This window comes from Theropithecus gelada, chromosome 6 (genome assembly GCF_003255815.1).
Source record: "Theropithecus gelada isolate Dixy chromosome 6, Tgel_1.0, whole genome shotgun sequence".
In the NCBI taxonomy this organism is placed as follows: Eukaryota; Metazoa; Chordata; class Mammalia; order Primates; family Cercopithecidae; genus Theropithecus; species Theropithecus gelada.
The window spans coordinates 94811-118385 of NC_037673.1; the positions used below are offsets into that span (position 1 = coordinate 94811).

Below are 23575 nucleotides of genomic sequence, written 5' to 3' on the forward strand. Positions count from 1 at the left end.
CCTTCACCCTTTCAGCTCTCCGTTGTCAGGCAGGCTGTGCCCTGTGACCCTTCAGAGCCTGGGTTTTGGGTGGAGGGGGTGGACAGCTGACCAGGTGCCCCGCGCAGGCCCAGCATGGTGAGGCTGGGTCTGGGAGGCCAGGCCAGGCCAGTGTCGCTCGACCCCTGGCCCCAAGACCCAAGACAGCAGGACACGGGGGGCACAGCCATCTCTGGGGACAGCTACCTCCCTCTGCTCTGGGTCCTCACAGTTATCAGTGCAGACATGGAGGTGCAGGTGCACGCCATCCACCCTCACCTGGTGCCCCTGGCCTGTGCCTCCCCACGCTCCCTACCCTGCATCTCCCCCCACAGTCCTGCACTTCCCCCATCCTGTACCTCCCCACTTCACCCTCCACCTCCCCCACACCCTGCACCTCCCCACATCCTTTACCTCCTTCCTTCATCCTGCACCTCCCTCCATCCCTCACCTTCCTCCTCACCTGGCACCTCCCCCATCCTTTTCCTCCCCCCCTCACCTCCACCTCCCCCGTCATCCTGCACCTCCCCCTCACCCTGCACCTCCCCCTCCACCTCCCCCCTCACCTCCCCTGCTCACTCTCCACCTCCCTCCCGCACCTCCCCCCCACACCTCCCCCCATCACCCTGCACCTCCCCCCATCCTTCATCTCCCCCCGCCACCCTCCACCCCCCCCACCCTGCGGCAGGCAGAGAGCTGACTCCAGCACAGTGACCTTGGAATGATGGAATGCACCCTGGAAGCAGGAGCTCTGACGGGTGCCACCGTGACTGTGCCCAGCAGGGAGCTACCTGGTGGTTTTTAACAAAAGACAAAATTCCCCAGGTCCTTCTCTGTCCTCCAGGAGAAAGTGGTATGGGAGAGGGAACCCAAGCATGACCAGGGCTGCCCACGCAGCTCCCTGTGAGGCATCAACGCTGCGAGCCACAGCTGTCGTGGGGAACCCAGGAAACCTAGCCACCGTCAGAGAGCCAGAGAGCCATAGACGCCTGCACTGGGTCCTGGCCCAGCCCGAGGGGTCCATGTACCCCTGTCTGCCTCTGAGGTCAGGGCCCTGGGGTCCTGGCCTGGTCTGCCTGTGGGAGGCAAAGGTGTGGCCAGGAGGGGGCAGTGGTGGTCACCACTCCTAGAGGCCCATGAAGAGCAGCTTTGCCCCCACACTTCTGGGAAGCCAACTTGGGTGTGTTTGGGAGGGGCCTGGCGCTGCAGCCGGCCGTGGGCACCTGCCTTGTGGCCGTCCACTGGGGGCCGAGTCCAGCTCAGATGGCTCTGGGGACCCGCTGCACCCACGACTCCTTTGTGGGTGTACCCAGAGCTGGGGGTGGCTCCTTGGAGGCTTCCAGTCCTGCCCCAGCTGCCATCCCTGCCAGGTGTTAGTCCCTCTGGTTCAGAGTCCCAGGAGGACCAGTGGCCCAGGAGAAAGGGGTGTGTCTCCAGCTGCTGGGAGTGTGGGTGGGAGCCAGAGGCCTCAATGACAGTGGGGATGGCAAGTCCTGACTGGAGGGAGGAGACCTCCTGAACAGGGTCCCCAGCACAGAGGCAGAAAGGAGACTCTGTGAGTTGGGGTGTCAGCTGCATCTGGACCTTTGTCGTGGGGAGGCAGGCACGCCTGACAGCCCACCTGACCGGGAGGCGGCTCGGGGATCCCCCATTGTGCGGGTGGGGTGCCCAGAGACTCCAGGACTCCACGTGGGGCTCTGCCTGCTGGACCCTGAGACTTTAGGGGCAGTGCCTCCCACAGCAGGGTCCTCCTCTTTCTGCACAGTCCCACTGGCTGCCCCAGGTCCTGCAGAGACCTGAGACTTTGGGGACAAGCACAGGGGACAGGTGGGTGTGGACGGCCTGTGCCGGTCGAGGGCAGTGGGAGGGAAGGAGGAGCCGTTTCCTTGTGTACTCAGAGTAACAAAGTGTCTCATTCCAGTTGGTTCTGGTGGGACAGGGTAGGTGGAAGGGACCCGTGCTTGCCCTGAGACATGGGGGTGCTGTCTTCCTGTGCAGGGGGGTGTGGCTCACCACCATCACCTTCTACCCACAGGTTCTTATTTTAACAGATCACAGAGGTACTATGTGCTTCTTGCAAAAATTTACAGGATTTGTAGACTTTTTAAAAAGTAAAAAGAAATTAAAGTTCACCTGTAACCTCACAGTTATCCAACTACACATTTCCTGTGCATAATTCACTTTACAAAAATTGGATCAAGATGCAACTAATGATTTTTTAAAATACAGCAATATAGTTGCGCATTGTTCCACATCAAAAAATAAATGTGTGCACCCAGGGCTCCTGGCTGTCCCAGTGGCACAGTGGCTCATGCCTGTAATCCCCACACTTTGGCAAGCGGAGGCGGGTGGATCACCTGAGGTCAGGAGTTCGAGACCAGCCTGGTCAAGATGGCAAAACCACATCTCTACTTAGAAAAAAAATAAAAAATTAGCCGAAAAAAAAATTAGCTGAGTATGGTGGCCTGTGCCTGTAATCCCAGCTACTTGGGAGGCTAAGGCACGAGAATCGCTTGAGCCCTGGAGGCAGAGGTTGCAGTAAGTTGAGATGGTACCACTGCTCTCAGGCCTGGGTGATAGAGCAAGACTCTGCCTCAAAAAAAGCCCATTTACTCAGCCGACATTTTTGAGCCTCTGCTATTAGGAACCAGAGGTGAGCAGAGCCGACCTGGTGACCCCTGGGGACGGAGCGGGAGAACGCTACCGTTCCGGGCTGCCCTGCAGGAGCTACAGCCTGGGAGGGGCGGTGGCCACCTGGGGGCAGGGTGGGCTTCTCAGCTGCGCCCACCCAACCTTGGGAGCTGTGTCTGGGAAAGAGACTTCTCCTGAGCCGACAGCAGAGAGTGCAAAGTCCCCAAGGCTCGCACGCCTTATTCGGAGAACAGCAGGAGGCGCGGGGCGGGGTTGGCCCGGCTGGGGTGAGGAGCGCGGATGCTGAGGAGCGGGCTCCAGGGACCCCCGAGCGAGCGGCCGGGAAAGAAGGAGGGGCGGACGGCCCCATGGCCGGTCCCAGCGAGAGCGCGAACGGGTGGAAGCCGGCCAGAGCCTGTGGAGACGTCGGGGTGCGAGGCCAGGCTGAGGGTGTCCCCAGGGATCCCCGGAGGGTACAGGGAATTCGGCCAGGGCCTGCGCGCCGGGACGGAGGACTGGAGGGGGCCAAGGACCACCGGGAAGGGGAAGGAGAAGGCGCAGCCCGAGGTAGGAGGGGCCGGCGGGCGCTCAGAGGGCGCGGGGTGAGCCCTGGGGACCTGCAGGGAGGACCCGGCTCTCGGCCGCGTGGTCCCAGGTGCCGACCGGCGGGATGGGCGGGGCAGGGGCGTCCAGGGCCGCGCACCTGCCGCGTGGGACCCTGAAAAGTCCGGGACGAGGAACTTCGCACGGGCGACCCTGCGGTGCCTGGCGCGCGTCCGCTTCCTGAGAAGTTCAGGATCCAAAAGTATCTTAATATTCTCTATGATTCGCAAAAACCATGACTCCTTTTACATTTTCGGAACGACCTCATGGGGCAGGCGATGGGGACTCGCTGTCCTCAGTTTACCTGTTCGGGTCTGCACCACCCGGCTCTAGGGCCAGCGGCTCAGCACAGCCCGCGGCGAGCGCTGGGGAGGGGACGGGGGCGCGGGGAGAACCGGGGGGGCCCTGGGCGCACACAGACCCCAGGGGGAACGCAGGGCCTGGAGGGGCGCAGGGCGCGACCCCCACCTCGGGGCACGGAGACTCCGGGGGATCACTGGGACGCGAAGGGCGCAGGGCGGACCCCAGGGGAACCGGATGGCGTCTCAGGCTCGCTAGGGCCGCTGGGGCAGCCGGACCCCAGACAGCCGGACCCGCGGGCGCCCTCTGCCGCCTCCCGGCCCTGGGTGCTGCGGGGCGGGGCGGGGCGGGCGGCTCGCGTGCCGGGGTGGGGCAGTCCCTGGAGCCGCCGCGGGTCCCCGGGATGCGAGCGCCGGCACCCGCCGCCACAGCTCCTGGCCAGGGCGCGCTGCCCCGCGGGTGCGCCTGAGCCTCCGCGCCCCGCCGGCCCCGGGTAAGTGTCCTGGGCGCCCCGCCGGCCCCCGCCGCGTGCCGCCCGCAGTGGAGACGGGATGCGCTCCCGGGTGCGGGGCCGAGGGGCGGGCGCCGGCGTCTGGACCCTCCTCACGCCGCATCCTGGCGCCGTCAGGCCCGGCTGCCCCGGGACGGGGCGGACACTCTGGGGTGCGGCTGGCGGGTCTCACTTAAAACTCGGACCTTGGAGGGAGCCGCGGCGCGTCCACGGTTCGCGGTCCTCGGCGTCCGCTCGGGAGTGTTCTGAGCCCTCCCTCCCGGGCGTTCCGTGCGGGCCGCGCTCCCCGGGGCTGGGCGGGTGCGGGCGGCGGAGCCGGGCCCCGCTGTCGGGCCGAGCGCGCCAGGCCCGGGGGTCTCAGCCCTGGGAAGGGCCCATGTTCAGACTTGGTTTCAGTAGCACCTAGAAATTTGTGCACTGAAGTCTTATTCTGAGCGGCCAGAATTCCCAACCGGATGCCCTGAGAGCGATGTGGCCTGAGTCGATGCTGGGACCCCTATTGGGAGGGGTCGCCACGGGCGCGTGAGCGGCAGGGGCCACCCTCTGACCTCTTCTGGGAGGCCAGGGGCCTTGTGCAGACGCGTCCACGGGCCCGTCCCACGGGCCTGTCCCGCTGTGGCCTCCGGGATGTCAAGGGCAGCCAGGGAGGGGCTTCCTCCCTGGACCCCGGTGCGGTCGCACAGGCCGTCGTCTGCGGGGCTCTTGCAGGAGGGTGGGTGTGTGCGCGCATCCTCCAAACGCCACCCCCACGGGGCCCCACAGCCGCCCTGGCCTGGGAACTGTCACCCATTTTACGAATGAGGACATCAAGGCAGGTCACTCATCGAGCCTCCCAGAGCGAGTGACCGGTGGCGTCTGGACCGGTGGCCGAGGGTGTCATATCCATCCCGCACAAAGCCGGGGCTCGATGCGGCCCCAGAGTCGCTGAAAAGCTTTGAGTAACAAGAACTGGAGAACAACATAGGATGCTGACCGGGCGGACACTGCCGCCTGGGGAGGGGCTTTTATTTTTGTTTTCTTACGTATCTGTATTTTCTAAAATGAACAGATATGAGTTTTACCACAGGAGAAACGTTCTTATAAATATTCAGATTTCTTAGAGAAATGCTGTCAGCTCACAGCCTGGTGGGGTTGGGAGGCCCACAGATGGCCCTAGCCGACCCCTCTGTCCTGTGTGGGACCTGCCTGCGAGCAGCACCCAGGAGTCTGTCGAGGCCCCACCCGTGGTCCCCAGCTGAGCCCCTGACTGCAGTGGTAGGGTCCTCCCCTGTCCCCCAATTGCCTACAAGGCGTCTTTGGCCCGTGTCCCAGGTGGAGAAGAATGCTGCCATCAGGAGGCCGGGGACACCTGAGTCTTGCCTCACAGGGCCATTTCTGTGGGGAGTTTGGTCCAGTCCCAAGGAGGCTCCATTTGGTGAGGTGAGTTCATGAGTATTTTGTAAAATGGGACAACCTATTGCGATAGGATCCATCCTCCTGTATTTAGGCTACATAGGGCAAGAACTGAGACACACTTCCCTGCCACCCCCTCGCATCTCCACCAGTAGGGCCAGGAAGTTCAGATATGCTCAGGTGACCACCTGAACACCATGAGGCTTTTCCCTGAAGTATTATCAGCAACTAGTTCTCAAACTACTTTATCTTGATCCTTGTGCCAAATTATTTATTTCCCGCAACTGTGAGGCCTCCTCCTTCATGTGGCCTGGTGTTCCCAGGAGCAGGCCTTGTGATCGGAGGGAGACGGCTTGTTGCTCAACAGGGTCTTCCCACCTCTTCACCCGTGCTGGGTGCTGAGACGCCGGGGGAGGGGGAGGCAGCTGTGGTTCTAGCCATCGTCATTTGCAATGCAGTTGGAGAGATGTGACTGGGTGGCCCTGACCAGTGTTAAGTGATTAATACGACACAGAAGCGGGAAAGCACCATGTGGTCTGGGGTGATCAGGCATTGAACGAGACTCAGCGGAGCTCCTTGAGGAGAGTCGCCTCACAGACAGGCAGGAATGAATAGGCCGATCTGGCAGGGGCTGACGACTTGGGTAGGAAAGATTTGGAAGCCCTGAAACATCTTGCCCAGCTCGTTCTTTCTCTCTCTCTCTCTCCCTCTCTCTCTTTCTTTTCTTTCTCCCTCCCTCCCTCCCCCCCCTTTCTTTCTTTCTTTTCTTTCCCTCTTTCTTCCTTTCTTTTTTTTTTTGAGACACAGTCTTGTTCTGTCACCCAGGCTGGAGTGCAATGGTGCCTTCTTGGCTCACTGCAACCTCTGCCTCCCGGGTTCAAGCAATTCTCCTGCCTCTCTCCCAAGTAGCTGGGACTACAGGTGTGCGCCACCGCATCCGGTTAATTTTTGTATTTTTAGTAGAGACAGGTTTCACTATGTTGGCCAGGCTGGTCTTGAACTCCTGACGTCGTGATCTCCCCGCTTTGGCCTCCCAAAGTGCTGGGATTACAGGTGTGAGTCACCGTGCTCAGCCGCCTAGCTGTTTCAATGCAGTGAATTACAACCAAAGGTGCTTCTGCTTGGAAATTTTTTTTTAAAATAAAAATATATTCATTTATATATAAAAAAAACTGAGGCACAAACAAAAACCTGAAACTGGGCCGGGGGTGGTGGCTCACACCTGTAATCCCAGCACCTTGGGAGGCTGAGGTGGGCGGATCACCTGAGGTCGGGAGTTCAAGACCAGCCTGACCAACATGGAGAAACCCTGTCTCTACTAAAAAAAATACAAAAATTAGCCGCGTGTGATGGTGCATGCCTGTAATCCCAGCTACTTGGGAGGCTGAGGCAGGAGAATTGCATGAACCTGGGAGGCGGAGGTTGAGGTAAGCCAAAGTTGCACCATTGCACTCCAGCCTGGGCAACAAAAGTGAAACTCTGTCTCAAAAAAAAAACAAAAAACAAAAATGAAATTGGTTATTCGGGGGTCACTGGCTGTGGGGAGGAGGCAGGCAGGCCGGCTCCTTGGATTTCCTCTGGGCCCCTCCCCTACACCACCCACAGGGAATATTTATCAGCTCCTGGTGATTTTTACCAGAACTCTTGATTTTAGGGCCTTTCCAGCACTGAGCTGGAGACACCCAGGAGAACGTGGCTTTGCCCGGGCGTTGCAGAGCGAGTAGTCACTGGTGTGTGAGGCTGAGGAGGGCAACAAGGCCTCCGTCTCAATTCTGGCTACTCGGAAGGGAGTTCGGGATGTTGGGGACAAGAAGGATCTGCACTAGCCCCACCTCCGACAACATCCCCTGCCCCGCTTCATCTTCCCAGCTGTCCTGCCACCCCCCGACCCGCGCTCCTGCCCTGTGGCTCTGCACTCATTTGGGGACGAGGGTTAGTTAGGCTGGTGGTGCCAGGGTTCAGGGTCTTCTGGGGCTGGTGTAGGTCACCCTATCCCCTTCACCTTCCTTGACCTCAAGGGGTGGTCGAGTGGGTTTGCTTTATGCCCGGCCCGCCTTGGGGTGCTGGGAACCGTCCCTGGTCTATTCTCCCCACCAGGCTGGGGCCAGGCTTGGGTGCGGCTTGGGAGTTTCCTGTTTGAGTCGAAAGGCCTTGCAGTTCTGATGGGATGGCCTTGCACGCTGGCCTCCAGCCACCAAGTGCCCAACCTGGTTTCTCGGAGAAGTGCACTGGGCCAGACACGCGGCCATGACGGAGGGGAGGCTGGGCATCCCACACCACCTCGAGGGGAGGGTCGGACCCTTCCGAAGCATCCGTCCCACCCGCCCACACCGCCTCCACCCACCCACGGGCATCTGTCCCTGCTCCAATCTGCCATTTGCTTTCTTTCTTAACATTCCAGAGATTTTACTTATATTTATTTGTAAATTTGTGTTCTATGTGTTACGTGGTGTTTGGTTTTTGTTTCTTTTTTTTTTTTTTTCCTTTTCTTTTTTTTTTTTTTTTTTCTTGAGATGGAGTCTAGCTCTTGTTGCCCAGGCTAGAGCTCAGTGGCGCGATCTTGGCTTACTGCTACCTCCGCTTCCTGGGTTCAAGCGATTATCCTGCCTCAGCCTCCCGAGTAGCTGGGATTACAGGCACCCGCCACCACGCCCGGCTAATTTTTGTATTTTTAGTAGAGATGGGGTTTCACCATGTTGGTCAGGCTGGTCTGGAACTCCCGACCTCAGGTGATTCCCCGCCTCAGCCTCCCTAAGTGCTGGGATTACAGGCACCTGCCACCACGCCCGGCTAATTTTTGTATTTTTAGTAGAGATGGGGTTTCACCATGTTGGCCAGGCTGGTCTGGAACTCCCAACCTCAGGTGATTCCCTGCCTCAGCCTCCCTAAGTGCTGGGATTACAGGCGTGAGCCACCGCAGCCAGCCTCTATGTGTTTTCTTATTGAGGCAAAATGCGTATAACATCAAATTAACCGTTTAAAAGTGAACAGTTCAGGGGAATTTAGTACATTGACAAAGTTGTGTAGCCACCGCCTCTCTCTAGCTCCAAAACATCTTCATCGCCTCTGGCAGTGCCCACCCACCTAGTAGTCACTCCCCAGTCCCCGCTCCCAGGTCCTGGCTGCCATGAACCTTTTAATCTGAGTTTGCCTACTCTGGATATATCATGCAATGGGGTCAGCGTGTGGCCTTCTCTGTCCGGCTTCTTTCACGCAGTGCAACGTTTTTAGGGTCCCTCCACATGGCAGCATGTGCCAAGGCTTCCTTCCTTTTCACAGCTGAATAATATTTCATCATATGAAGATGCCACGTTCTGTTTACTGGTCCCTCAGTTGATGGACATTTAGTTTGCTTACATTTTTTGGCTACTGTGAATTATGGGCATTTGTGTGCAGGTTTCTGTTAGAACAAATGCTTTCACTTCTGTTAGGTGTGTACCTAGGAGTGGAGTTACTGGATCATATAGTGATTCTGTGTTTAACTTTTTGAGGAAACACCACACTTTTCCACAGCAGGTGCACCATTTTACATTTTCACCAGCAATACACCAGAAACAGTTCCAATTTCTCCATAGCCCCACTGACACTTATGTTCTATTTAGAAAAAATGATAGCTGGCCCAGTGCGGTGGTTCACGCCTGTGATTCCAGCACTTTGGGAGGCTGAGGCAAGCGGATCACCTGAGGTCAGGAGTTCGAGACCTGCCTGACCAATATGGTGAAACCCCATCTCTACCAAAAATACAAAACTTAGCCGGGTGTGGTGGCACGCGCCTATACTCCCAGCTACTCAGGAGGCCAAGGCAGGAGAATCTCTTGAACCTAGGAGGTGGAGGTTGCACTAAGCTGAGATTGAGCCATTGCACTCCAGCCTTGGCAACAGAGCAAGACTGTCTAAAAATAAAAAAGACATAGCCATCCTAGTGGTATGAAATGGTATTGAATTTTGGATTTTTGTTTGCTTGCATTTCCCTAATGATTTACAGTGCTGAGAATTTTTTCATGTGTTGACCATTGTGTATATTCTTTGGAGAAATGTCTCCTCAAGTCCTTTGAACATTTTTTAAATTGTACACATTTATAGGGTACATGTCTAATTTTGTTACATGCATAGATTGCATAGTGATCAAGTCAAAGTTTTTAGGGTAGCCATTACCCAAATAATGTACACTGTACCCCTTAACTAAAATCTCATCAGCCAGGCCCCTGTCACCCCCTCATCCTCCCAGGTCTCTGTCGTCCATCATTCCACTCCCTACATCCATGTGTATACAATTTCAGCACCTACGTGTGAGTGAGAACATGTGACATTTGACTTTCTGTGCCTGGCTTGTTTCACTTAAGATAATGACCTCCAGTTCCATCCATGTTGCTGCAAAAGGCATGATTTCATTCTTTGTTAATGGCTGAGTAATATTCAATTTTGTATATATACCACATTTTCTTTTTATTGATCCACTGATGGACACCTAGGTTTATTCTATCTCTTTGCTATTGTGAATAGTGTTGCAATAAACATATGAGTGTAGGTGTCTTTTTGATATATTGATTTCTTTTCCATTGGGTATAGACCTAGTAGTGGGATTGCTGGATTAAATGGCAGTTCTATTTTTAATTCTTTGAGAGATCTCCATTCTGTTTTCCATAGAGACTGTACTAGTTTACATTCCCGCCAACAGTGTATGAGTTCCCTTTTCTCTGCATCCTCACCAACATCTGATTTTTTTGTTTGTTTTTTGTTTTTTTTTTTGAGATGGAGTCTCCCTCTGTCACCCAGGCTGGAGTGCAGTAGTGCAACCTCAGCTCACTGCAACCTCTGCCTCCCGGGTTCAAGTGATTCTCCTGCCTCAGCCTCAGAGGTGCCCACTACCATGCCAGCTAATTTTTGTGTTTTTAGTAGAGATTCAGTTTCACCATGTTGGTCAGGCTGGTCTCGAACTCCTGACCTCAAGTGATCCACTCACCTCGGCCTCCCAAAGTGCTGGGATTACAGGCATAAGCTATTGCACCTGGCCGTCTTTTTAATAATAGCCATTCTGACTGGGGTGAGATGATATCTCATTGTGGTTTTAATTTGCATTTCTCTGATGATTAGTGATGTGGGGCATTTTTTTCATATACCTGTTGGCCATTTGTATCTCTTCTTTTAAAGTGTCTATTCATGTCATGTCCTTTGCTTACTTTTTAATGGGATCACTTGGGTTTTTTGTTGTTGTTGCTGTTGTTCAATTGTTTGAGTTCCTTGTATATTCTGGTTACTACTCCCCTGTTGGATGAATAGTTTGCAAATATTTTCTCCCATTTAACAGGTTGCCTTGTCACTCTGTTTATTATTTCTTTTGCTGTGCAGAAGGTTTTTAGTTTAAATCCCATACTATAGTCTGTGGTGTAATTTGAAGTCGTGTAGTGATATGTTTAGGTTTTGCGTCCCCACCCAACTCTCATCTTGAATTACAATCCTCAGGTGTTTAGGGAGAGACCTGGCGGGAAGTGATCGGATTATGGGGGCGGTGTCTTCCATGCTGTTCTCGTGACAGTGAGTGAATTCTCATAATATCTGACGGTTTGATAAATGGTAGTTTTTCCTGCACTGACACACACCTCTCTCTCTTTTTTGGTCCTTATGAATTTTAGGATTATTTTTCTTTTTCTCTTTTCTTCTCCTCCTCCTTCTTCTCTTTTTTTCTTCGAGATGGGATCTTGCTTTGTCACCCAGCCTAGAGTGCGTTGCCACAATCGTAGCTCACTGCAACCTCGAATTCCTGGGCTCAAGAGATTCTCTCGCCTCTGCCTTCTGAGTAACTGGACTATGGGTGTGTGCCACCATGCCTGACTAATTTTAAATTAAAATATGTTTTTGTAGAGATGGGGTCTCACTGTGTTGCTTGGGCTGGTCTCAAACTCCTGGCCTCAAACAATCTTCTTGCTTTGGCCTCCCAAAGTGCTAGGATTACAAGTGGGAGCCACCATGCCCGGCCTGAGATTGTTTTCTCAAATTCTGTGAAAAATTACTTTGGTATTTTGATAGGGATTACACTGAATCTGTAGGTTGGTTTGGGCAGTGTGGTCATTTTAATGATGTGAATTCTTCTGATCTATGAACATGGATGTTTTCCTGTTTGTTTGTGTCATCTACAATTTTCTTTCATCAGTGTTTTGTAATTTTCCTTGTAGAGATTTATTCCCATGTATTTTTTAATGGTTATTGTAAATGAGATTGCCTTCTTGATTTCTTTCTCAGCTAGATCATTATTGGTGTATAGAAATGCTACTGATTTGTGTATGTTGATTTTGTATTCTACAACTTTACTGAATTCACTTATCTAAGAGTTTTTTTTGGTAGAATCTTTAGGTTTTTCTAGATACAAAATCATTATTGGCAGATAGGAATAATCTGACTTCCTCTTTTCCAGTCTGAATGCCTTTTATGTACTTTGTCCTACCTGATCACTCTGGATAGGACTTTCAGTATTATATTGAATAGGAGTGGTGAAAGAGGGCATTTTTATCATGTTCCAGTTCTTAGGGGAAATGCTTTCAACTTTTCCTCATTCAGTATGATGTTAGCTGTGGGTCTGTAATAAATAGCCTTTATTATTTTGTGATATGTTCCTTCTGTGCCAATTTTTTTGAGGATTTTTATCATTAAGGGATGCTGAAATTTATTAAATGCATTTTCTGCATCTATTGAGTTGATTGTATGGTTTTTGTCCTTGATTCTGTTTATGTGATGTATTATGTTTATTAATTTGCATACATTGAACCATCCTTGGATCCCTGATACAAAGCCTACTTGACTGTGGTGTATTATCTTTCTAACGGGCTGTTGGATTCAGTTAGTTAATATTTTGTTGGGGATATTTTTTGAGACAGGGTCTCACTCTGTCACCCAGGCTGGAGTGCAGTGGCACCATCTCTGCTCACTGCAACCTCTGCCTCCTAAGTTCAAGCAATTCTCATGCCTCAGCCTCCTGAGTAGCTGGGATTACAGGTGCACACCACCACGCCCTGATAATTTTTGCATTTTTAGTAGAGATAGTATTTTGCCATGTTGGGCAGGTGGCTGGCCTGGAATTCCTGGCCTCAAGTGATCCACCTGCCTTGGCCTCCCAAAGTGGGATTACAGTGTGAGCCACCGTGCACCGCGGAGGATTTTTGAGTCTATGTTCAGCAGGGTTATTGGTCTGTAGTTTTCTTTTTCTGTTGTGTCCTTGTCTGATTTTGGTATCTGGGTTATATTGGCCTTCTAGAATGAGTTAGGGAGCATTCTCTCCTACTCAATTTTTTTGAACAGTTTCAGGAAGATTGGTCTTAGTTCTTTTTTTGTATGTTTGGTATAATTCAGCTTCTTTTTTTTTTTCTTTCTTTCTTTCTTTTTTTTTTTTTTTTGAGACGGGAGTCTCGCTCTGTCACCCAGGCTGGAGTGCAATGGCGTGATCTTGGCTCACTGCAAGCTCTGCCTCCTCCCGGGTTCATGCCATTCTCCTGCCTCAGCCTCCCGAGTAGCTGGGACTACAGGCACGCACTACCACGCCCAGCTAATTTTTGTATTTTTAGTAGAGATAGGGTTTCACCATGTGGGCCAGGATGGTCTTGATTTCTTGACCTCGTGATGCGCCCTCCTCAGCCTGCCAAAGTGCTGGGATTACAGGCGTGAGCCCAGCTGGTTGTGGGCTTTTCTTTTGGGGGAGGTTTTTAAATTACTGATTAAATCTGCTTTTCATTACTTATCTGTTCAGGTTTTCTATTTATTCCTGGTTCAATCTTGGGAGATTGTATGTTTCCAGGAATTTATGCATTGCCTCTAGGTTTTCTAATCTGTGAGCATATAGTTGTTCATAATAGTCTCTGATGATCTTTTGTATTTCTGTGGTGTTAGTTGTAATGTCTCCTTTTTCATTTCTGATTTTGTTTATTTGGTCTTTGTTATTTCCTTTCTTTTGCTAATTTTGGTTTGGTTTGTTCTCGCTTTTCTAGTTCCTTGAGGCACATAATCTTTCTACTTTTTTGATATAGACATTTAATGCTATAAACCAGGGGTCCTCAACCCCCAGACCTCATACTGGTACCCATCTATGGCTTGCTAGGAACCAGGCCAAACAGCAGGAGTGAGTGGTGGACAAGTGAGCATTACTACCTGAGCTCTTCCTCCTGTCAGAGCAGCAGCATTAGATTCTCATAGGAGCACAAACCCTATTGTGAACTGTGCTTGTGAGGGATCTAAGTTGCACGCTCCTTGTGAGAATCTAATGCCTAATAATCTGAGGTGGAACAGTTTTATCCCAAAACCATCCCTACCAACATCTGCAGTTGGTGGAAAAATTGTCTTCTACAAAACCAGTACATGATGCCAGAAAGGTTGGGGACCACTGCTATAAACTTCCCTCTTAGCACTGCTTTTGCTGTATCCCATAGGTTTTTAAAGTATGTTGTGTTTAATTTTCATTCGTTTCAGCAATTTTTAAATTTCCATCTTAATTTCTTTGTTGACCCAGAAGCATATTGTTTGATTTCTATTTATGTATAGTTTCCAGAGTTACTCTTGGTATTTATTTATGATTTTATCCCACTGTGGTTTGAGAAGATACTTAATATTAATTTTTAAACATTTGTTAAGAGGAGGAGAAGGAGGAGAAAGAGGAGGAGAAGGAGGAGGAAGAAGAGGAAAAAAAGAAGAAAGAAAAATATGTTAAGACTTTCTTTTTTTTTTTTTTTTAAGATGGAGTCTCACTCTGTTTCCCAGGCTGGAGTGCAGTGGCACGATCTTAACTCACCACAACCTCCACCTCCTGGGTTCAAGTGATTCTCCTGCCTCAGCCTCCCGAGTCACTAGGACTACAGGTGTACACCACCATGCCTGGCTAATTTTTGTATTTTTAGTAGAGATGGGGGTTTTACCATGTTGGTCAGGCTGGTCTCAAACTCCTGACCTCATGAGCCACCGGCCTCAGCCTCCCAAAGTGCTGGGATTACAAGTGTGAGCCACCGTGCCTGGCCAAGACTTGTTTTGTGGCATAACATATAGTCTATCTTGGAGAACGTCCCATGTGCTGATGAAAAGAATGTATCTTCTGCAGTTGTTGGGTAGAATATTCTATAATGTAAATGTCTGTGGAGGCCTAAAGTCCAGTTGAAATCCCATGTTTCTTTGCTGATTTTCCATCTAGCTCATCTGTCTAATGCTGTGAGTAGTGTGTTGAAGTCCCCACTATTACTGTATTGCTCTCTCTCTCTCTCTTTAGTTCTAGTAATATTTGTTTTAAATCTGAGTGCACCAATGTTGGATGCATATGTATGTAGAATTGTTATATCCTCTTGCTTAATTGATCCCTTTATCATTATATAATGACCTTTGTCTTTTTTTTTTTTTACTGTTTTTGACATAAAGTCTGTTTTATCTGATATGAGTATAGCTACTCCTGTTTGCTTTTGGTTTCCATTTGTGTGGAATGTATTTCCCCTCCCCCCCACTTTACTTTCAATCTATATGTATCTTTTTAAAAAAATAGAGACAGGGTCTTGCTATGTTACCTAGGCTGGTCTCAAACTCCTGGCCTCAAGCAATCCTCCCATCTTGACCTCCCAAAGTGCTGAGATTACAGGCTTGAGGAACCATGCCCAGCCTATGTGTGTCTTTAGTGGTAAAGTGAGTTTCTTGTATGCAGCAGATAGTTGAATCATGCTTTTAAAAATCCATTCTGCTAATCAGTGTCTTTAAAGTGGAACATTTGTCTTGGCAAGGTGGCTCATGTCTGTAATCCCAGCACTTTGGGAGGCAGAGGTGGGTGGATCACTTGAGGTCAGGAGTTCAAGATCAGCCTGGCCAACATGGTGAAACCCTATCTCTACTAAAAATACAAAAATTAGCCAGGAGTGGTGGTGCAGGCCTATAGTTCTAGCTACTCAGGAGGCTGGGGCAGGAGAGTCACTTGAACCTTGGAGGTGGAGGTTGCAGTGAACCAAGATTGCACCACTGCACTCCAGCCTGAGTGACAGAGTGAGACTCCATCTCAAAAAACAAAACAAAAAACTGGAGTGTTTAACCTGTTTACATTCAAGGTTAATATTGGTATGTAAGGTTTGGTTCCTGTTGTATTGTTAATTGCTTCCTAGTTGTTTTATAAGTTCTTTGCTTCTTTCTTTTCCTCTGGCTGTTTGTCATTGTGGTTTGGTTGAATTCTGTAGCAGTGCCATTTGATTCCTTTCTCTTCGTCTGTGATTGCTTTATGAGTGAGTTTTATACTTTTGGGTGTTTCCATAATGGTGAATGTCATCTTTTCACTTCCAAGTTAGGGCTTCCTTGAGCAGTTCTTGTAGGACTAGTGATGATGAATTCCCTCAGCATCAGCTTTTCTGGGAAAGACTTTATTTCTCCTTCATTTATGAAGGTTAATCGTGCTGGATATCAAATTGTTGGCTGAAAGTTTTTTTCTTGCAGCGGTTTGAATATGTCACCTTATTCTCTTCTGGCCTGCCAGGTTTTTGCTGAGAACTCCACCGTTAGTCTGATGAGGTTTCCTTTATAGGTAACTAGATGCTTTTCTCTTGCTGTTTTTAGAATTTGCTTTCACTTTGACTTTGGACTGATTCATGGTGCACTGTGGTAGTGTCTTTTTTGCACGATGTTTTCCTGGGGATTGCTGAGCCTCCTGTGTCTGGATACTTAGATCTCTTGCTAGACTTGGCAGGTTTTCATATATTACTTCGTTAAATAGGTTTTCTAAGCCTCTCAATATCTCTTCACCCTCAGGAAGACCAATAACTTGTAAACTCAATCACTGTATATAGTCCCAGGTGTCTCACAGGCTTTGCTCATTCTTTTTCATTCTTTTTGCTTTGTTTTTGTTTGATTGGATGATTTCAAAAAGCCTGTCTTTTAAGTTCTGAAATTATTCTGCTTGGTCTAGTCTATTGTTGGAGCTTTCAGATGTATGTTGTAATTCTGTTTTTGTTTTTGTTTTTTTTAAATACATCTATCTCCTTGGTAAACATCTCATTCATATTCTGAATTAATCTTCTGAGTTCTTTGTATTAATTTTCAGACTTCTCACACATCTCATTGAACTTCTTTAAAATCAATATTTTGAATTCTTTATCTGGGATTTTGAGGTTTCTTTTGGTTGAGATTTATCTACTGCTGGAGAACTGTGTTTCTCTGGGATTGTCATATTACCCTGCTTTTTCATGTTTCTTGTGTCTTTATGTTGCTTTCTGCACATCTGGTATAATAGTTGCTTTTTCTTATTTTGGGGTTTACTTTTGTTGTTGGAGGGCACCTTTTACTGGAGATGTGACTGGGATGTTGGTTGGGTAGGGCCCTTTGGATTTACTTCTGAGGCATGCAGCAGTGAAGCCTCTGTATGATTTATTTGGCTATTAGCAGTGTTAGTGGTATCTGTGGCTTCCTTGGTTAGGGGTAGTTATTGGTGGCGGCTGTGGTGAAGTTGTACTGGGGACTGGGATGCTGGGTGGGCCCATCTTCAGGCTTCAGTGGTAGCAGTTGTGAGCTAACCATGTGTATCCTTGTGCCCCATGGTGGCACACACTGGCACCTGTGTTGGCAGTACCAGGCAGGCTGATTCTTGGGCCTCTGGGTGGCTTTCTCAGAAGCTGGTTATAGTAGCAGTGTACCATGCAAGTGAGCAGACTTCCTAGTTTCTGGGCAGCCAGAGTGGTGTGGGCAATGGTGGTAGCAGTGGTGGTGAGATGCACTTTTGGGTCCCAAGCTGTGTGCATGTGTTGGCAGTGGTTGCAATGGGCTGTGCTGGCCAGCCTCCAGGCCAGCAGCTGGCACTTGCAGGTAGATGCCAGCTGAGGTGGCAGTGACAGGGTGTCCCCTGGGAGAAAGGCTCAGTGTCCCAGATGGTGGACTGGGTTGTGGATCCTCTTGGTCCCTGGATCCCACACTCTGTCTTGTGGGCAGGCTGGGGAAGGGGGATGCCGGGCAGAGCTGGACCAGGCAATCTTGCTCTAGCCCCCTGAGTGCATGTACCAACTGTGACAGGTGCCACTGGGTGATTTTCAGGGCCCACGGCAGAATGCCTGGATGAAGGGCAGCTGCCACAGGGAGGGTGGGGCCAGTCCCAGCAGCCACAGCCTTGGCCATGGATAGAAGACCTGCATCCCTTTCATGCCCCAATCCCCATGTGGCTTGCTCCCCCATCCTGGCTGTTGGAGACAAAAGCTGTTCCATCAGCCTTGGCAGTTTGTGCCTGGCCCACAACTCAGCTCCAGGCTGTAGGCCCTGCACAGCTCAAGACCAAGCCCCCATGGCAATTCTCATCTTGCTCAAGTCCTGGGGGTGGTGCCTGCTTCCAGTGCTGGGAGCTGCAGCCCATGCCACATTTGCCTCTTAGTCCTGGTCCACTCTCACACCTCAGTTCCACAAGCAGCAGTCCAAGTCCAAGTTTCCCTAATGCCTCGGATTGGCACTGCTTGTAACAGGAACATGCACCGTCTGCTAAGAACTAGGATGGAGAACGGTGTCTTGCTCTAGCTGCTTAAATTTCAGAAAGGGTGTGAGACCCAGGGCATGTTCCCTCCCGGAGCACTTCCTTCTTGGTCTCCCTAAATCCGATGCAGAGATTGGGAGGGTGGAGTTGCTCTCCTGTGTCAGGGACTGCATGAATCTCTAGTGGGAAAGTGGACTGCGGGAAGACCCGCCCTTACCCTCTCATACTGGGGAGTCACTCCCAGTTCCCAGCCGCTCTTGGCCACATAGGCTGCCTGCTTTCCTTCTTCCTAAGTTTTGCTTTTTCCTGTCACTTTCCTGCTGAACTCCCATGTTGTCTCTTGGAAAATAGATTCAAAGTGTGATCATCTACACATTATTTTGGTTCTTCTAAGTGGATGAGATGTGCTTGAAATGCTTCTAGTCAACCATCTTTTAAAAAAAGCCTTTGCCCATTTTAAAATTGGGTTGTCTTTTTGTTGTTGAATTGTAAGAGTTATTTGTCTATTCTGGATACTAGACTCTTATCAGATACATGATTTGTAAATGTTTTCTGCCATTCTGTGGGTTGCTTCTTCACTTTCTTGGTAATGTCTTGTGACACAAAAATTTTTAGTTTTGATGAAGTCCAATTTATCCATTTTTTTTCTCTTATTACCCATGCTTTTTGTGACAAATCTAAGAATTCACTGCCACATTTAAGGTCATTATCCAATCAAGGCCATTAAAGATGAATTCTTATGTTTTCTTCGAGAGTGTTATATTTTTAGCTCTTACATTTAAGTCTTTAGTCAATTTTAGGTTAATTTTTTCATATTGTGTGAGGTAGGGATCCAACTTCACTATTTGGTGTGTGGCTTTTCCCACCCCCACCCCCCCACCCTTAGAGACAAGGCCTTGCTTGCTATGTTGCTCAGGCTGGCCAGTTATCTCAGCACCGTTTGTTGAAGAGATTGTTCTTTCCCTGTTGAACAGCCTTGGTGCCCTTGTGGAAAATCAATTGGTCATTGGTCATAATCAGTTAGTATCTCTATTCTTATGCCACAGTTTCTTTCTTTTTAATGTTTTTTTAAAAGCCAAACATTTTATTATGGCACTTTTCAAATATTTTACAAAAGTGGAGAGAGAATTATATAAAGAGCTCAATTTTTTCATCAGCTGGCATAGGTAATCAACTATCAATAGTGGCTGATTCAGTTTCATTTAAAGTCCAGTCTGCCAGCCCTAGACCATTTAGACTCCACTGTCCTCCCCACTTTATAGAGAAGCAAATCCCTAACATGCCATTTATTTCATATGTGTTTTAATGTGTATCTCTAAAATGTGGATTTTTAAAAATCAGCTCTCTCTCTATGTGTATATATATATATACACACACACATACATACAGGGTCTTGTTCTGTCACCCAGGCTGGAGTGCAGTGGTGTGATCTTGGCTCACCGCAGCCTCGACCTCCCAGGCTGAAGCAATCCTCCTGCCTCAGTCTCCTAAGTAACTGAGACTACATACATGTGCCACCATGCTTGGCTAATTTTTAAAAATTATTTTTTGTAGAGATGAGGTCTCACCGTGTTGGTGTTTTATATTTTTAATTTAATTTTTTATTTGAATTGAGAAACTTTAATATTAAGAAGTATTGATAGCAACAGTGGCGCAGCTATGCGGGGGAGAGGAGAACTCTGGATGGTGCTCTGGGGCCCCGGAGGCCCCTAAGGAGCGCGCTTGGAAGGGAGCTCCCTTCCCAAGACTGGGGCTCGATCCTCATGGGAGGAGGTGTAGCTCCGTCCCCTGGAGGGCAGGGAAGTTTGCTGAGTTTCCCTGCCTATGGCAGTGGTGAGCAGGAACACAAAAAAGTGGGAAGCACTGGAACCAAGAGAGTCTCCTTCTTCCTGCAGGGCTGCTCCAGGGCCGTATTCAGGCCAGTGCAACATCATGCCCTCTATAGGAAAAAGTGCTGAAAGACTGCGGCTTATTAATGCAGAGCAGGCAGGACGGGGGGTCTGGAGCCTAGAGGCAACAAACGGGCAGCTGGCACAGCTTCTGAGTACTGTCGCCCCACTTTGTGAACTCATGTCTCCCCTCCTGGGTCTGTGTAGCTGCCATATACTTTATGTCCACGTTTGTTGTGAACCCCACAACATGCTGTTATTATTGCTGAAATAGTCACTTATCTTTCAAAGATATCTAAGCAATAAGACCAAATTTTGCATATTTAACCCTCTAGTAGTCAGTTCCTGCGCTTTTTGTGCCACGTTGTAGACACATTTTACAATCTGGTATCATTTTCCTTTGGCCTGTAATATTTCTTACAGTGTGGGTCAGCTAGTGATGATTTCTTTCAGCTTTTGTGCATCTGAAAGCTCTTTATTTCACCTTCACTTATGAATGATGTTTTCATAAGATGTAGAATTCTAGGTTTCAGGGTTTTTTCTTTCAGCTTTAAAGATGTTGCTCCACTACCTTCTTGTTTCTGATGAGGAATCTGCTGTCATCTTATTTTTTATCCTTTGTACCCAATGCCTGTTTTCTCTGGCTTTTAATATTATTCTAGGACAGGTGCGTGGCTCATGCCTATAACCCCAGCACTCTGGGAGGCCAAGGTGGCGGATTGCTTGAACCCAGGAGTTTGAGGCCAGATTGGGTAACATGATGAAAACCCATCTCTACAAAAAATACAAAAATAAATATTATTCTACTTGTTACTGTTAATGAGCAATTTGATTATGATATACGTTGGTGTAATTTTCCTGTTTCTTGTGCTTGGAGTTCACTAAGCTTCTTGGGTCTGTAGGTTTACAATTCTCATTACATTTGGAAAAAATTTCTGCGGTTTCTTACATTTTTCTCTTACCTCCTTTCCCCTCCTGTTCATTAGGGGTCCAGTTACACATATATTAGGTCTCTTGAAATACCTATTTTATTTTTATTGGGGTACTATTGTAAATGATATTAGTTTTTAAATATCTGAATTCTAGTTGTTCGTTGCTAGTATCTAGAAATACAATTGATTTTTGTGTTATTATCCTTTTACTGTGTGACCTTGCTGGTCTCAGTAAATAGTTATAGGTGATTGGTTTTAGTAAAATTTTTGGAATTTGCTCTGTCTCTTTTTAAGAGACAGGGCCGGCCGGGCGCGGTGGCTCAAGCCTGTAATCCCAGCACTTTGGGAGGCCGAGACGGGCGGATCACGAGGTCAGGAGATCGAGACCATCCTGGCGAACACAGTGAAACCCCGTCTCTACTAAAAAAATACAAAAAAAAACTAGCCGGGCGAGGTGGCGGGCGCCTGTAGTCCCAGCTACTCGGGAGGCTGAGGCAGGAGAATGGTGTGAACCCGGGAGGCGGAGCTTGCAGTGAGCTGAGATCCAGCCACAGCACTCCAGCCTGGGTGACAGAGCGAGACTCCATCTCAAAAAAAAAAAAAAAAAAAAAAAGAGACAGGGTCTTGTTCTGTCACTCAGGCTGGAGTGCAGTGGTACAATCACAGCTCACTGTCACCGCAGCCTTGATGTCCTGGGCTCAAGTGATCCTCCTGCTTCAGACTCCTGAGTAGCTGGGACTACAGGTGTGTGCCACCACACCTGGCTAATTTTTTTGAAAAGTATTTTTTGTAGAGATAGGGTCTTCCTACATTGCCCAGGCTGGTCTCAAACTCCTGGGCTCAAGTGATTCTCCCGCCTTGGCCTCCCAAAGTGCTGGGATTATAGGTGTGAGCCACTTCACTCAGCCTTTTTGGAATTTTCTACATGTAAAATCATGTCTGCAAACAGATAATTTTATTTTATTTTTATTTCCCAGTTTTATGACTTTTATTTATTTCCCAGTTTTGAGACTTTTACTTATTTTCCTGACTTATTGCCCTGGCTAGTACACAAATAATTTTAGTGGGAATGGGGATACAGCACAGCTTTGCCTTGTTCATGGTCTTGGGGGGAAGCATTTAGTCTTTCACCATTAGCTGTGATGTTAGCTATAAGCTTTTGTAGATGTTCTTTATCACGTTAGTTAAGTTTCCTTCTGTTCCTAGTTTGATGAGAGGTTTTTTGGAAAAATTATTATGAATGGATTTGGATTTTGTCAGATGTTTTTCTGAAAGATTGAGATGATCATGTGCATTTTCTTTTTAGTTTATTATTATAGTGGATTACAGTGATTGGTGTTTGGATGTTGAAGCTGCCCTGAATTTCCTTGGATAAATCCCACTTAGTTGTGATGTATCATCCTTTTTATATATTGGTGGATTCTATTTGCCAATACCTACATTTAATTGAGGATTTTTGTGTCTATGTTCATGTAGGATGCTGGTCTTTAGTTTTCTTTTCATGCAATGCCTTTGGTTTGGCATCAGAGTAATGCTGAATTCATAAACAAGTTGACAATTAAAAAAATTTTTGATATTTTTTGCCAAGGATTGCAGATAATTGGTATTATTTCTTTACATTGGTAGATATACCAGTGAAACCATTTAAGCCTGGGTTTTTTGATGTTGTTGGAATAGATACAGAGCTATCCAGATTATCTGTTTTTTCTTGAGTTTTGATAGATTGCGCCTTTCTAGGAATTCCTCTATTTCATCTAAATCATTTAATTTTTTGGATAGTATTTGTCTTATTCTGCTTGGGCTGCCATAACAAACTACCATAGACTGGATAGCTTAAACAACAGAAACTTATTTCACACCATTCTGGAGGCTGGGAAGTCCAAGATCAAGGTACTGGCTGATTTGGTTTCTGGTGAGGCCTCTCTTCCTGCCTTACAGATGGCTGCCTTCTTGCTGCATCCTCACATGGTGGAGAGAGAGAGCTCTGATGTTTCTTCTCTTTTTATAGGGCACCAGTTCTATAAGATTAGGGCTCCAACCTTATTATCTTAATCACCTATGAGGGTACGGGCTCTATCTCCAATGCAGTCACATGGAGAGTTAGGGCTTAACATAGGAATTGTGGGTGGACACATTCAGTTCACAGCGGTATTCTCTCTCTCTATATATATATATATGTGTGTGTGTGTATATAGGTATATATGCATATATATGTGTGTATATATATACGTGTGTGTGTGTGTGTGTATGTGTATATATATATATATTTTTTTTTTTTTCTCTAAATCGAGTTTTGCTCTTGTTGCCCAGGTTGGAGTGCAATGGTGTGATCTTGGCTCACTGCAACCTCTGCCTCCCAGGTTCAAGCAATTCTCCTACCTCAGCCTCCCAAGTAGCTGAGATTACAGGCATGCGCCACCATGCCCGGCTAATTTTTTGTATTTTTAGTAGAGATGGGGTTTCACCATGTTGGCCAGGCTGGTCTCTAACTCCTGACCTCAGGTGATCCTCCTGCCTCGGCCTTCCAAAGTGCTGGGATTACAGGCTTGAGTCATTGCACCCAGCTCTATAATTTTCAATTTTCTTTTCTTTTTTTTTTTTTTTTTGGCCAAGTCTTGCTATGTTGCCCAGGCTGGAGTGCAGTGGTGCAATCTCGGCTCACTGCAACCTCCGCCTCCCAAGTTCAAGCGATTCTCCTGCCTCAGCCTTCCAAGTAGATGGGACTACAGGTGCATGCCACCATGTCCAGCTAATTCTTGTAATTTTAGTAGAGACAGGGTTTCACCATATTGGTCAGGATGGTCTCAAACTCCTGACCTCAGGTGATCCGCCTGCCTCAGCCTCCCAA

At 48.6% G+C, this 23575-nt stretch overlaps 1 protein-coding gene across 1 annotated transcript in view; it reads left to right on the top strand.

Annotated features, from left to right (window-relative positions):
* Positions 1-4804: 4804 nt before the first annotated feature.
* AHRR (aryl-hydrocarbon receptor repressor) overlaps positions 4805-23575 on the top strand; it is a 110154-nt gene continuing 91383 nt past the window's right edge. Inside the window, exon 1 of the mRNA XM_025387341.1 lies at positions 4805-4874. Within this exon, the coding sequence (XP_025243126.1) occupies positions 4861-4874 (14 nt within the window). The 5' untranslated portion in view covers positions 4805-4860. The remainder of the gene's footprint in view (positions 4875-23575) is intronic.